The sequence below is a fragment of the Paroedura picta genome, chromosome 3, assembly GCF_049243985.1.
Source record: "Paroedura picta isolate Pp20150507F chromosome 3, Ppicta_v3.0, whole genome shotgun sequence".
NCBI classification, from domain to species: Eukaryota; Metazoa; Chordata; class Lepidosauria; order Squamata; family Gekkonidae; genus Paroedura; species Paroedura picta.
This window is the reverse complement of record NC_135371.1, coordinates 85,407,041-85,422,781: the sequence shown is the minus strand read 5'-3', so window position 1 is coordinate 85,422,781 and position 15,741 is coordinate 85,407,041. Positions and strand designations below refer to the sequence as shown.

At 44.5% G+C, this 15,741-nt stretch overlaps 2 protein-coding genes and 1 long non-coding RNA gene across 13 annotated transcripts in view; 1 reads left to right on the top strand and 2 right to left on the bottom strand.

Moving 5' to 3' along the window:
• MAPK9 (mitogen-activated protein kinase 9) overlaps positions 1-2,845 on the bottom strand; it is a 66,369-nt gene extending 63,524 nt beyond the window's left edge. For 5 of the 6 annotated variants that reach the window (XR_013229219.1, XR_013229220.1, XM_077326675.1 and 2 more), the window contains exon 1: positions 2,710-2,845. The gene's annotated coding sequence lies outside the window, so the exon portion shown is untranslated. Of the gene's footprint in view, positions 1-2,241; positions 2,263-2,709 lie in introns of those variants that run through there. The other variant, XM_077326674.1, reaches the window with a different exon arrangement.
• On the top strand, positions 2,787-13,493 carry LOC143832372 (uncharacterized). Of its 5 annotated transcripts, none has more exons than XR_013229226.1 (4): positions 2,787-2,925; positions 6,182-6,275; positions 8,069-8,172; positions 9,819-13,493. It is a non-coding gene; the product is annotated as an uncharacterized LOC143832372 (long non-coding RNA). The 5 variants fall into 5 exon arrangements; XR_013229223.1 differs by having other exon boundaries at positions 6,182-6,324; XR_013229224.1 differs by having other exon boundaries at positions 6,182-6,383.
• GFPT2 (glutamine--fructose-6-phosphate transaminase 2) overlaps positions 5,033-15,741 on the bottom strand; it is a 43,154-nt gene continuing 32,445 nt past the window's right edge. For both annotated transcript variants that reach the window (XM_077326672.1, XM_077326670.1), the window contains exons 16-19: positions 15,196-15,323; positions 13,487-13,654; positions 8,216-8,377; positions 5,033-6,048 (exon numbers count right to left, since the gene is read on the bottom strand). In XM_077326672.1, the coding sequence (XP_077182787.1) occupies positions 6,004-6,048; positions 8,216-8,377; positions 13,487-13,654; positions 15,196-15,323 (503 nt within the window). In that variant the 3' untranslated portion in view covers positions 5,033-6,003. The remainder of the gene's footprint in view (positions 6,049-8,215; positions 8,378-13,486; positions 13,655-15,195; positions 15,324-15,741) is intronic.

Here is a 15,741-nt window from a genome sequence, read left to right as displayed (position 1 = left end):
TTGTCTCACATTCTCAGTGAGATCACTCCTTTTCAAAAGTAGAAATACAGTTCCAGAACATATCTCAGCTGCTTAGATTATGTCATGAATTTATCCAATGGAAAGCACGTCAGATTTGGATATCTACATTCAGTGATGCAGTCACTGGCTAGCCTGGAACCTCACATAACCTAACATCATTGCTCATTCTATAAAATCTGGAGTAATAGTGCTCAGCCTCAAAAATCTGAAGAAATGAGCAGTGACTCATAAAAGCTTATACCCTGCCCCAAATTTTGTTAGTCTAAGGTCCTACTGGACTCTTACTCTTTTCTACACCCTCAACAATAAATGCTCATTTGCTGCATATTCTTACTCTTTTCTACACCCTCAACAATAAATGCTCATTTGCTGCATATTCCAGAGAGTATGTGATGGAAGGTAGACTATTTTGTAAACTTTGGCTGTGTTTTTAACTGTGTATATTGCTTTTAATGACACTTTTTAATTGTTTTTCATTGTGGATTGTTTTTTCTGAACAATTATAGTGTGATGCTTTCGAATCCTGCAGCTTTCACTTATACCCCAATTTGAGTATATGTAAATAAATATTTCTTTAAAAGTATCTATGTACAAGGACAGTGTCACAAGACTCACCCAATTCAGATTCTACCATGTGACAGACATTTTATACCACACTAATCTTAAAACACAGCCATCCTCACACAGAGAACCATAGTAAGTGATCTTAAGACCATTAACATCCACAATGCACTAAAAATCATTACCCATTCTAGTGATAAAGAAGAATGCCATTATGGCTCATTTGAAGGAAATATTGAAACAAATCTTAAGCACCATTTTCAGCTATGGGATAGAAACAACTCTGGTAGTTCTAGTTGATGACCTCTGTCTGAACACTGCTTTTATTGAACTTAACTGCTTTGATGTAGTGGACCATGCCATCTTGTTGAAGCATTTGATGTGTATCACAGGATGTGTTTTGGACTGATTCTTATCATTCCTCATAGACTGGATTCAAAGGGTAGCCATTGCAGCAGGATAAGCCATTTATTATTTGAGAGTTGGCTCCCATCAATATGCTGACACCCAGCTCTACATTTCCATATCAAACTCTCTTGGTGAGGCAGTTGAGGTCCTGACCTGTTGATTGTCTGCTGTGGTTAAATGGCTACAAGTAAACAAATTGAAACTAAATTCTGACAAGACAGAGCTAATGTTGGCTGAGAAGGAAAACATGTTAAAGGACATTGTGCTTCCCACTTTTGATGGGATTCAGCTGACACCTGGAAACACAGTTACGACCTTAGGGGTTTTACTGGATCTAGCATTGCTGTTGGAAAAACAGGTTAATGCAGCTGCAAAGAAAAGCTTTCTTCCAAATTAAATTTAGTTCATACTCAGCCACTTCATTTTTCTAAACAGGGCCTCCAAAGGTGCCACCCTGTAAATCAGCAAGACCAATAGCAGCCTTATGTCAGAAAGACTCTTATTCTCCTTACACACTGCAACTCTGCAAAACTGAATTATTCAGGACATTTTACAATGGTAATATAATATACCCCTATTACATATTAACAGAATGGTTCAGGAAGATGTTTTAATAAAGGGAAATTGTACTGTGTATAATATATACTATCTATTACTTATGTATTAACCTACTATGAAATCACTTTTTAATGTGTTACGTTAATATTTATGCTTTGTTTCCAATTTTCACAATAACAATATTATCACATTGCTTACTGTACTGGATGTCTTACCCTGTTGATTATCTTGACTTGCAGTTTTTAATCCACCTTGAGTCTGAGAATAGCAGACTATAAATAACCTAAGTAAACAAATGACTGGAAACTGACAATGCACAGTTACACCCTGAACTGAAATCAAAAGGCTTAAAGAATGTAACTGTTTGGGATTGCACAATTAATCTCTCCCCCTGTTCCATCAATGAAATATATATACCAGCTTGTCTCGAGATGCTCCTCTGATAGATGAAAGGGAGACTATGAAATCCGAAAGGCAAGCCACATGTGCCTGACCTTTCTTCGGCAGTACTCTCCCTAGTTTATGAATGAGGCCTGGAGAGTGACAGCAGTTGGGATCCCTGGACAACCGAGCACGAACCGGCTGGTCGAAAACCATCACCCCATGAATAAACTTCAGCCCAATATCTTCCCACGAACTGTAAAGGAAACAGGACCTAGGACAGACTGCCAGACCGAAGGACAAGAGACAGACCTCCACACTCCCTTTTCCCGGCGCATCGAGCCCAGTACCGCTGCCCTGCTCTGGCCTGCGCCAGCCGCGCCAGTTTCCACGAAGGGCCATTTCCAGCCCTGCTCCCCGCAAGGGCCCGGGGGATCTTCTTGCCCACGCACTGCCTGCGCCGCGCCTCCGCCTCAAGCGCTCCGGGGGCGCCCTCCGCTCGACAGGGAGGCGCAGGGCGGGAAGCGGGCTTCGGCCTCGGCGACATGCTCCTCCCGGCCCGGGAGGCTGACAGCCTTGCGGAGAAAGTTTCTAGCCTCCGCCGTGGGTGGGGGAGGGTACCTGGAGCCGCCACTGCCGCCACCACGCAGCCGCCCAGGCCCGTCATCTGCGGCGGCGGCCGCCACCTCCTTCCTCCGCCCCGCACTTCCTTCGGCGGTCCCCTCGACCACACCCGCTGCTGCCGCTGCCGCTGCCCCGGCAACGCGCCCCCCGGCTCACCTTTCTCCGGGCCCTCGGGCGAGTGACTCCGCGGCTCCGACTCCTTCACGGGCTCAGCCAGAGACGCTCCAGCTGCAATGGCCTCCTTGAGCCGCTCACAGGCCGCACCAGGCCCCACTGTGCGGACAAACGTGCGCGGCAACCAACCAGCGCTTCGATGCTCCGAGGCTTGGCCAACCAGCCTTGGGAGGCGGGCCCTAAAGTCCACTGGCTGAGGTAGGGGGACCTTTTCAACAGCCTTGTGGGTTTTTTTCCTTCTTTGCTGTGCCTGGGAGGGGCGTTCGAGGTAGCGTTACCTGCCTGCCAGGGAGAAAGCTGCGAGGTTCAGATGTGACGTAATAGGATAGGTGCATAAACCGCCCTCCAGTAAGTCTTGCACGCAAAAAAGTGGCATCATTTTTGACGTCAGAGGTTCGCACTGTTATGTTTCTTCTCCTGCACCCTCATCTCCCGATGCAAATTGTACTGACGTTTAACAAGAATGAGGTACCCCAGTCACGATTAGGCGCTGCTTTACAGCATCTCTAGGAATTGACTCCAAAAGGCAGACCATTTTTCCCCCATTGTACAAAGCAGTTATGATACTCTTTCCAAGCCTAACAGATATTACATACATGTCACTAGAGCAGATATTTTTTCTGAGCTAGACTTGTTGCAGATAAAGGAATACTGAAGGTACCAAATTTCTATTTGCCAATGATGTGTGCTTTGTTGTGATCTGGAGTATAAAGAGGGTAGCTGAAAGGTCAGGTGCTCATATTCCAAGTCACTTGTATTTTTCATGCTTCCCTGAAAAATTGGAAAGGCCTGTAGTAGTCCAAAACAAACCAGTGGATCTGAAATACCATTCTCTTGAATTGATGTAATGTGTTCTTCAAGGCTGTCCCCTGCTCCTGCAAGTTTAACCTAGCAGAACATGGCAAGGGCCCTTTTATTCATCTGGGTATGTAAGATTTGCTTTGTATCTGCCAGGCACTGTTGTCTTTTAAGCCTCTATTGAGCTTTTGGAATCTTTCACACCCACAAAAGAAATCCACAACTGAGCAGTTTCACCTTTCTACTGTCCATTAACTACAATGGATTTAAAAGGATGTAAACTCTATTTAGGATTCTGATAGCGGCCCATATTTTAGTTAAAGCAAGTCAGTGTGTGTTCTTTTAAAAATAAAGAGTAGAAAACGTCCTTACTCATAAATATTAACTAAAGCACTCAGGTAGAATTCTGGAAAAATATACCAATCTGAAGGGTCAAAGTTCCAAAGGACATGCAAAGGCATATGGCTGAGGCCTACATAGCACACAGAGAAACGATACAGGTCCCCCTCCATTTACCATCAGCTAGGCCTAAGAATCTGGTTTAGTGGGACAAAGTGGAAAATTTTTTAACAGAACTCAATTTCTATATATTCACTATTAGGGAAGCACCCCCCCCCCCCTCCAGCTCTCCTGGAAGACGTGGGGGAGTGCAGATTGCGGCCACCCAGGCTCCCACTCCCTTCCCTGGAGCCCAGGAGGGCTGAGGATGCGGTGGAGTGTGCACCAGCTTCCCACAGCCTTCCTTGAAGGCCAAGAGGCCTGTGGGTGCAGTGGGGTCTGGGAGCAGTGCATGGCCAGCTTACCACTGCCTTCTTTGGAGACCAGAAGAGCAGTGGGGCTGGGGTGAGGCAGAGGCTGCCAGCGTGGAGGCAGGGAAGTTATTGATTGGCCCTCAGTGGGGGGGAGATGACCCTCCTTCCCAATGAGGGCCAATCAGACCCCCCTGTGGTGTTTTCATCATGCTAACTCTTCTGACTGGCACTTGGGGGAAGGGCCCTCCCCCCAAGGGCCAATCAGGAGACCCACATTTCATCAGAAGTACCCATCACATTTTATGAGATATTTTATTTTATATTTTATATATATGGATTGTCTATGAGCTTAATTATAAAATGATAAGCAAAATTACTGAAGATGACTGAAGAGGAGGAGGTAAAAGAAGGGGCCTTCAAGTAATTGTGTAAATGAGATGTCGAATTACTGCATCACTCTTCTGAGCATTATTTGGAAGAGTGAGATGCTAATGTTTTGAAATAAAATAAAAATCATGTCATTGCTGCAGGGTATTCTGATCAGGCAGTTGGAAGCAGAATAGTTTTTCTTTTGGTTTATTTACAAGGTTGTTTCTCAAAATATGTAGAAACCTCTTTCCTGCCTGCAGATGGTCCACATTTAATATTTTCATTATGTACACGGTAGCCAGGACTTTAGTATTATACAATTATAATGATAATATCTTGTTGATTTATTAGAAGAAAAAGTAATCAGGTAATCCAGACACACTACCTTTTGTAGTCAATATTTTCTTTAATTGTATAGCATTTTGATTGTACAACAGTTAAATAGAAACACACTGAGCTCACATAATATTCAATACTCTTAGAGGGTTAAATAATAAAATTAAAAATGATGCTAGCATTTTGTCAAGTTAAATTGACTAAAGCCTGTTTTCAGCCATGTATAGTGTTGTCTGAGCACAGAAATAGTCATGGACAAGTATAGCAGATGGAACATCTACCATATCATCATATAATAATAATCTACATATAAAGAGCAAAATTTCACAGACGGAAAAGGATAGAATTCCAGTTAAAATACAAATACAGAAATAAGAGAATTTATACATAGTAAAATCTCAATGATTGAAGTGGGCATTTCAACTACTATAGGTAAGCAATGTACTAAAATAATTTAAGCTATACATTTGTGTATATAAATACTTTTCTTTAAAACAAAAGTAGCAATCCTATATTTGTTTAACTTGGAGCAAATCCACTGACTTTGCATGGGACTTGCTTCCACATAAACACATATAGGACTGGACTGCATATAGTGTTGTCTTATTCACAGTGACTTGGAAGAAAGCTATATATATATTGCACAGTAGTAGAAAGGCCATTCATTAACCATATGTAAACAATGATTTCCTTCCTTCCTTTGGCAATGTTAGTATTTAAAAGATGCTAGAGACTTATAAGCAAGACCACTTTGGTGCAAGGCATGTAACAAGTATATAAAGGCACATTAAAAAGTTAAAAACACTTTTCCAAATATTTTCCAATATATAAACTGGCACTGGTTAGCAATATATCTATTATACTGGCTCAAGCAATCCACCTTTAAAAATCCACATAAATCCGTGAAATTATTCTTTGTAGTAATATGTTTTGTAGATATGAGTAAAAATCAACATAATGTTGAAGATTCACTGGCAGAAATATAAATAAGGATTGCCGATGGCAAATATTCCATAATTGCTTATTCCACAGTCACAGATTTGGCCAGATTTCTAGGGAAATCCACCTGGAATTTAAAAAAAAATTCTGTTAATAATTGTAGGACACTAAATGGTAAGAATGTATCTAGCAATATGGTCATAGGTGGTCACGTCTATTCCTAATTGTCTGATTTTTCTTTTTCTCTTGGTCCCCTACAGGGAGATCTGTCTGCTGCCTTATTTATAGCTTCACCCAAGGCTCTCTGCTTTCTTCATTCCAATTCAGTTATAGTCCATCCTAGGGGCCATGCTGGTGAGATGCCCAACAGATTCTGGCAAAGTACATGAAAACAGCTATGGATGTATGGAAACTATGATATAACTGGCTACAGTTTGCAATTTAAGGACTTATCTCCATGGGGTGGGTGCAATTGTCCACAGGCCCCTTTGTCATAGCCCTGCTGTCAGTCTCAGATGCTAATGTTCTCCCAGAACGGAGAGGCTCCCACTCCCCAATGTTTTCTACATCAGTGGAGTTATAGAGGGTAAAATTGACTTATTCAAATGTACACATATACTAGCGGTTTTCAACCTTTTGGTTGCCGTGGCCTGCTGCTGCCGAGTAAAGAGAGAAGGTGGCCCGGGGCCCCACGCACGCGCAGCAGCTCCAGCGCAAACGCGCATTTGCCGCGTGTGCGCATTTTCGTCTGGCGGGCCCCAAACGCGCATGCGCAGAACTGCCGTGCGTGCGCATTTGCGCCCCCGCCGGACGTGTTCAGTTTTGGGCACCACAGTTGAAGAGGGATGTAGACAAAGATGGTGAGGGATTTGAAGACCAAGACATATGAAGAAAGGTTGGGGGAGCTTGGTCTGTTTAGCCTGGAAAGATGACTGAGAGGGGATTTGATAACCATCTTCAAGTATTTAAAAGGGTGCCATGTAGAGTGGGGGTCAGCAACCCCCAGTCCACAGCCCGCTACTGGTCCGCAAAGGCCACAGTACCAGGCCGCCATCAGCTGCGCCTGCCTCCCCCCCCCCACAGCGAGAAGCTCGGGGAAGAGGCAGGCCCGGCATGCCGGCAACGCAAATGCGCAGTTGCCGCGCATGCGCGTTTGCACCCCCTAGTGGCAAAAACGTGCATGCACGGCAACTGCACGTTTGTGCGCAGCTGCCGTGCAGCGCCTGGGCCATCGGCTCTCCCCTCGCCCCGGAGGTGGTCCCTGACCACAGAAAGGTTGGGGACCGCTAATGTAGAGGAAGGAGCAGAGTTGTTCTCTCTTGCCCCGTAGGGATGGACCAATGGGATGAAATTAATTCTAAAGAAATTCCATCTACACATCTGGAAGAAGTTCCTGTCAGTTGGAGCGATTTCTCAGTGGAACAGGCTTCCTTGGGAGGTGGTGGGTCCTCCATCGTTGGAAATTTTAAAATAAAAGCTGGATAAGCCATCTGACACAGAGGCTGATTCTGTGAAGGCTCAAAGGGGTGGCAAGTTACAGTGGATAAACGATAGGGTTTTGAGTGTCCTGCATAGTACCGGGGGTTGGACTAGATGACCCAGGAAGTCCCTTCCACCTCTATTATTCTATTATTCTAATGGTGCGCATCAGGTGATTTATTTAAATGCTGTTAAAGTATTGTTACCAGTCTGAAAAATGGGAGAAATGTCCAGATGTGTTTGTGTGTCATGAACCCCCATTTTCTATGCCTCATTGGTCTCTCAGCCTGCACAGGAGCCACATGCATCCTTCACCCTCTCTCCCCTCTGAGGCTTCCTGGACTCCTTACTTCAAAGCCTTTCTGTGGAGCCAGGCTGTTTATGGTTCCTTCCTCCCTGCTGACCCCTGCCTTATCTGGTTGTCTTAGAAATGGCCTTGGGTCACAGAACTGAGTCTAAACAACATCTGGCTGGCCAGAGAAAAGCCAGTCTCATTTTTGCACCTCCTAGATCAAAGGTCACCTCCCCTGTAAACCTCTTACCCCACTAGATCTTTCCCTCTTTGGCTTTTTCCACCTCACCCATATATAAGGTTGTGCCCCCCCTTTGCGATGTGTCTCTGTCAACGCATCCTGCACTTGCTATGTTTATCCTGTTTTGCCTTATAGAATTCCTTCAATAAAGCCTGACTTCTTAGCACCACGTATGTCTGGAGCAACTTTGTACAAGGGGGTCTCTTCTGGTCAAGCGGACCAGCCCATGGTTCATGGCAGTAAGTATTTTAGTTGGAATCCTTACGTTTAAAATAGACTTACATCATATCCTCGAAGAACAGCCAGGTGGAATGAAAGCAGCTGTAGTGGGATAACACTCAAAATTCCTTGCAGACAGTCCACTGTTTGTGGCAGCTCAATAGTCTTGTAAGCAAATTTTGAACTCTCAGTATCTTCCTTAGAACACAGAATAACTGGGCGACCCTGTGAAGCAAAAAAATGAATATTGATTAAATGCAACATTTTATTTATCTACATTTGTTATACTATCAGAAATGCTGACAATATACAGTGAGGATATCAGAGGAGCTTAATTGTTAGTCTAAATAATATTAACTATTTATTGGATTTATAACCCACTGCTCTCAAATCTGGCTCGCAGCAGGTAACAATAATAATCTGTAAACCACTCCTGTGGACCAGTAGTAATAAAATGCTAAGGGAAATGTGGGAGGTGAAAGGGCGGGCCCTGTCCGGGATAAAAACTCAGAGGGCCCTCTGAGTGTCAATCCAGGGCCAAGCGGCCAATTGACTGCTTGGCCCAGCCTCGCCTGGGCCGGCCGGGGAGTCACCGCTCAGAGGAAGAAGCCTTCCCCAACGGTAAGTCCGCCGGCCGGCTTCCCCTTACCCTCAGGAAAGCTCTCTGAGGGCCCACAGCTCCTCCGACAGTTCATTCCACCACGTAGGGATCAGGATAAAAAAGGCCCTGACCAAGGCCAGGTGAGCACCCCCGGAGTCAGGAATAACCAGCAGAGCCAGGAGGGGCAAATGCTCTGCCTGATTTGAACCCTTCCTTCCCAGCCACAGGACCTCCATCTTGGAGGGGTTGAGCTTCAGGTGGCTCTGCCCAAGCCACCCAGTCATGGTTTCCAAACATCTGGTGAATGGTTCTGGGAGGAGATCAGAGTGGTCATCCATAAGGAGATAGAGCTGAGTGTCATCAGCATATTGATGACAACCCAGTCCGTAATTCCGGACTAGCTGTGCCAGAGGATGCATGAAGATATTAAAAAGAGGGGAGTGTGGCTAAAGATGTCGTCCTAAAGCCTGATAGGGGCCAATTGTGGAAGCAACTGGCAGAAAAGAGGAGGGGTATGCAAACCCCACCTCACTTTTTCTACCCAGGTAGTCCTAGTGAACTCTTGGGGCCGTCTCCAATCCTTTAGGGTAGTGATCCCCAACCTGTGGGCCACGGACTAATTAGTCCTTTGACTAATTGGAGGTGGGCCCCGAAGGACGCCTTCTCCCCCCCTCCCCGACCCTTTACTTCATCCCCCCCAGCCCTTTACAACACACTTCATTGTTGTGGCGTGTCTGTATCTTATTTTGAAGGAATGTTTAAACATTACCATAGAAATCAGAGAACGCTAAGGCGTTCAGAGTAGAGGAGTAAACTACACCCCCCCCCCCACCGGGCCTCAGTAAAAGGCATTGAGAGGTCGCCGGTGAGTGATCCCTGGCGTTGAGTGGTCCCCGGTGATAAAAAGGTTGGGGACCGCTGCTTTAGGGAGTTTTATCTGCACGGATTACAGGCTGTCAGCATTTCAGGTCAAGAGAACGACCACCATATTCTATCTTGGACTATTTTTTCTTTCTCTCTCAAAAGAAACTGCCTTAACCCTCCTCTACGATTTATTTACTGCAGGGAACGCTGCAAGTTACTGAGTGGAGGACAGCATCTGGCAGCCTCAACGAAAGCCATTAATCAACGCTTCAAGAAATAACAGTAAGTAATCTTCCAAGCCGCTTTTCGCCTCTCTCTTTCCCTCCCCCTCGCTCTGCCTGAGTAGCCACCTCGATTCGGGGCAGGCTAATTTTCTTAAGTAGAAGAAGAGGACTTGGATTAACTAGCAATAGCTTTTATTGCAATTGTTTTGGTTTCTGGAGATAAGAGATAAGAGCCGTGACTGGGAAGATCCCACGAGAACTCTGCTCCAGGACGAGATTATTGGCTTCACTGATTTAAAAACATCATCTATTAGTACCAGGAAATCTTGATGTGCGACCAGCTCTTAGAGGACACCTTGTTTGCCTATACTAAATTCAACTTGCTGACCTCTAATGGCTATTTGCAAAATTGTCAGAAATTGGTTGCTGACTTATAAGCCTAAAACATGTCTATGTTAAAAAGAATGGCCCACCTAATAGAGAAACAAACCCAAGATTTGAAAGCATGTACAGAAAGTTTGCTTAAGAATATTTTCAAGGAGATCCAAGACGGCAAGGAAGAAATTTCTAACAGGAATAATGGATCAATAACAGTGGTTGATGACAGCACTAAACAAGGTGGGAAATCATCAGCAGAAGAGAAATCTGAAATTTTGGAGATGGAAAAGGGGATGTCGGAACCTCGCAGCCCAGATAAGGACACCCTTCTTAAAAAGGCATACAGCCATTTCAAAGCAACAGTACACAAGAATCAACCAAAAGATACATGGATCTGTTTTGAAAGTAATCGATTTAAAGGAGCTTCTCAGGAAAAAAATTGTACTGATATCAGAGTCCAGGAAGTGCAACTGCCTCAAGATTCATCAGTGAATATTCTGTGGAAAAGAGTACAACTGCACTTTCTACGCTAAAGTCTAACTGGACAGAATATAAGTCTACGGGAACAACAAGATGCAGCAAGCCTCGATATAAGACCCCCCTTAAGGGAAGGGAGAAGCAATGTTTGAAATCTTTTCTTTATTCTTCTGTACACTTTTAAGGCAATATAATTGTAAGTGCTGGAAATGTCATGATAAAGTGGGTTTCCCCCCCCCCTTTATTTCTTCTTTATTAGTGTATTGTTACAGGGCCAAAGTTCATACTGTTCTACAAGAAATGTTCAATGTTAAGCACTTAATTCAAATCTGAAAATATGGTGTTGAATATCTGTCAGGATGGCTCTTAGACCGTGTCAAGTATAAAATGTTTTATAGGTGGTATGTGACACCAAAAGTGACTGCTAAAATGGCTAAAAACTATGCTAACAAAGGTTGGAAATGTGGTAATAAAGTAGGCTTCTTTTCCTAAATGTGGTGGAAATGTGAAAAAGCTTATAAGTTTTGGGCAAAAGTTCATACCATTGTGTAGTTAATGTGGGGGTCTTAGATTTCCTATGTAAGCTGAATCTGTATTAAATATATCTCCTCGGTGCCTCCCAGCTCAAACTCAAAGTTTAACTAAAAGGAGATACTTAATGGAGGGGGTTTAAGTGTAACAAATGATGACTATATTTTACTGTTCTTTGTATTAACAACTTATACTGTCTCATTTCTATATTTCTATCTTTATGAAAATAATATATATATATATATATTAAAAAAAAGATTTTTAAAAGAGTAGGGGAGAGCACCGCACCCTGCGGAACTCCACATGGGAGCGAGCAGGAATGCGGTAACTCATCCCCCACTGCTACCCTCTGCGTCCAGTCTTGGAGAATGGAGTGTACCCAGCGCAAAGCTGTGCCCTGTATCCTCATTCCGGCAAGGCGGTGGACCAACAACTCATGGTCAACCACATCAAATGCGGCTGACAGATCTAACAAAATGAGGATGACCGAACTGCCTTGATCCAGCTGGTGCCGGAGATCATCCAATAGGGCAACCAACACCATCTCCGCCCCATGGCCAGGATGGAAGCCAGACTGATATGGATCGAGAGCCAAAGTTTCTTCCACGAAAGCCAGGAGCTGGTCTGCAGCAGCCCATTCAACCACCTTCCCCAAAAATGTAAGGTGCAAGATGGGGCGGTAGCTGGCAGGGTCCCGCAGTTCCAGCAATAGTTTCTTAAGGAGAGGGCAAACCACTGCCTCCTTCAGCAGCACAGGAAACTCCCCAGTAGAAAGGGAGAGGTTAACAATATCCCTGAGCTGACCTCCTATCCATCGGCAACCCGAGCAACTTGTCTACTTCGGGTAAAGAGAGCCACCTGAAGGTATCAAACTCCAAAGGTGGCCAAATGTGACAGGGAGATCACAGAAGACTTTATCCGCAAAAAAGCTTGCTAAATCTTCACAGCCTGTCCAATTTCCTAGTAATTTGGTGCTCCTCCTTAAGGGCAATAAGGGACCAAACCACCCTAAACAACTGTGCCGGGTGAGAGCTTGCGGACGCAATTTCTGTGGCAAAGAAATCTCGCTTTGCCACTTTCATTGCCACCTTGTACCCCCCTCATAAAAGAGCAATAAGGCAGCAGTTCTATTTTTACAGGTATATTGTAACTGAATTGCAGTGCAATGCTATAAAGAGTTATTCCAGTAGAAACCCTCCCACCTCAATAGTTACTGTTGATGGGTATAAGAACACTGATATACATATGTTCTGTGGGCTAAGAGGTAATGCTTCTCCCCAGGGAAAAATTCCCGTGGCATCTCAAGCATCAGTGTGTGCAAGCACACAATCAGGGTTACCAATTCTAGGTTGGAAAATTCCTTGAGATTTGGGGGTGGAGCTGGAAAGGGCAGGTCCCAAGCTGAGTATAATACCATAGAGTCTACCCTAGGGTTGTTCCAGGCTGACTCAGCCAGCACCGCGCTGTGGCAGGGGGGGGGAGGTGCAGGTGCCGGTGCATAACGCAGCGCATACACGGAAGTGTAGAGCTCCTCGCCAGCATGTGTGCACCCGACTGCTGTACCTGCATCTCCCCCCCCCCCACGGAGTGGCGCAGGCTGCGTTGGCCTGGAACGGCCGATTCGGACGCCACCGCACACAACCCTAGTCTACCCTTTATATTAGTAATTTTCTCCAGAGGAACTGATTTGTAGGCTGGAAATCAGTTGTAATTCCATAAGAATTCCTGGCCTCATCTGGAGGTTGGCCACCCTACACACAATGGAGAATTTTCCTGTGTTTAATATGTAAAACAAGATTATTTGAAAGGGGGAGTCAGAACACTGCCTTCTAGAATAGCTCTCCCCTTTTCTTTCAGGAAGGTTTAAAAAAACAAAAATCCCTTATTTACTAAAAAACTTTGGCAAAGACTTTGAAATAAAAATAAATGTATTAAGCATCCTAGATTGTCAGCAATAATACTGAAAATGTGTTAATGGGGAATGGAATTAGAGTTCAGTATGCCTTGCTTCCACCAGTATGCCTTGCTTCCACCTCAACTGAAACAATCACTAGCCCTCAGTGTGGCATGAGAATACATGCATTATAAGTTCTTGGATGGAATTTTTCAGCATGGAGAACTGTGCACACAAACCAGTTTGTGCAAGTGTTTGCTGGTTGGGGACTGCCATATACGGCAGTCTGAACAATGTTCAGGAATGTCTGAACAATGTTCAGGAATGTACTCATGTAGCTATAAAATACTTTCTAGTCAGTTTACCTGGCGAGCAGTGACCTGTTGTAGAGCATTCTGGCATTTGGTGAAGCAAGGATCTTTCATAATGATCATGATAACTGGCATTTGTTTATCTATAAGAGCCAGTGGTCCATGCTTCAGTTCCCCAGCCAAGATTCCTTCGGAATGCATATATGTAATCTCCTTGATTTTCTACAAAGATGGGGGGGGGGGAGAGAAATCACATTAAAAATATTCCATAGAAAACATTCCTTAAGGTTTTCAAAATAAATTCCTGCAGATGGATAACTCATAGTGTTGAGCTCCAAATGCTACTTTCATTTGATACCAGTGATTAACAAACACACACCCAAATGCAATATGACAATTTGAAACTCCCCTCCGCTTCAAACAGAATTTGTTATGCTGTAGAAGAAGATGGTCAGCTTTCCGGTAAACATGTCCAGAGTCCCCTTGGCATAGGATATTTGCTCACATATGTATAATCCATACCGATATGGCTAAACATAACACAGTTTTAAGGTATAAAAACCTCACATCAACCATGTTCCATGAAGTGCATGAATAATAGTAGTGGTGGTGGGCAGAGTAAAAGCCTATGAGGGATTATTTCAGATAAGAAACTCTAACCCCATTTTCACAAATCTAATTCAATTAATCTTTAAAAAGCAGATTATCTAGATGCCATCAATTCATCTTTTATTGCAATATATAATATAAAGTAGGCTACAAAGCCCGTCTGTAAGGACAAGCTTTGAAGGGGCCTGGGCACCCCCCACCTGCCCCCCTCCCCGCAGACACTCCTGCCCCACCACGGGCCTCGAAGCTTGCTCCGAGGGCTGCAGGAAGCCTTTCCCAGCCGCCCCCCTCCCTGGTGTTCCCCAGCTTCCGTGTGGGCCTCGGAACTCCAAGGCTCACATGGAAGGCTCCCCCCCGCCCAGCCACCTCCGATGATTTCCTGGTGTCTGTGCGGGAGTTGGAGCAGGGCCTTCGCGTCTGGGACGCGGGGGCCCTGGGCTGAGGCACACACTGAAGCCTCTCCCAGGCGGCGTTCTCCCCCACGAGTCCCTGGCTTCCGTGCGGGCCTTGGAGTTCCGAGGCCAGCACAGAAGCCTCCCCTGGGCAACCGCCCTCCACTGCAATCCCCCAGCTTCCGTGTGGGCCTCGGAGCTCAGAGGGCTGCACAGAAGCCTCCCATGGCCGGCCGCCTTCCTGCCATGTCCCAAAGTGTGTGGGCGGCTCGGGAGGCGCTGCGCAGCTACTGATTGCGGGGATTGGCCCCTCTGTCGTCAGTCTGGGGACATGGGGCCCATCGTTGGCCCCTGTTTCCTATCCCAGACTGAGCCCACCCCCCTTAGCCTTACTCTTTTATTTATACCACAGAGCGGTATACAGATATAATGGTTTAGGAACGTAATAGTTCCTAAACTGTTACATATAATCTCCTTTTTCTTTACTGTCTATTTCTTTGTGGGAAAAATTAAAATAAATAAACAAAACACATAATATAAAAAAATGAATATAGCCATACATGCACAAAAAGTAATACATATGAAGTACTGTATTATAATTTTACCTATAACAATAAATTGCATTAATATACACACTGAATCAGATGTCAAGAAAAGGGCCTCAGGATAGTAAAGAAACTAGCTATAGTATAGAAACCCTTCTATTTCATAGATCGTTGTCTTGTTTATAGGTTAGGTGAAATGGTAACAAAAGATACATACCAATGCCCCTTCCAAGCAAGTGGCATAGTTGTAGCCACGACCCATAACCAAAAGAGATCTTTGTTTATATAGTTCAACGGCCAAATCATGTATCTTCTCATCCAAGGTTAATACTTCTTTAATCAGCTCTGCACCGACAAATAAAAATTGAGAATGACCTAGATTCCTTCGCTGCAAAAAATTCTGTTTCAAAAGTTTGCATTTCACTTTATTCAGATATAAAATCAGCTTTTAAAAACTTTCCACATATAATACTAAGACCTGCATTTAACAGTGTTGTCATAATTCAGCCTTGTTTAAGGACTTCCATCTGCAAACATATGTTACATGCCTTCATACAAAATTTTGTGTGTTATTTCTGAAGAGAGATCAGAGAGATGTAGAACTGCACTGATCTTCCTGGGAAGCTTGTTAACACTGGTGCGATATATTGTAAGTGAACGTCATTATAGTCTTCGTTTTTCCTATTTGGCAGGTACACACTCATTGTGAATAAGGAATACAAAGGAACATATCTATCTGCCTTCAAAAAGACTGACAGCAAGA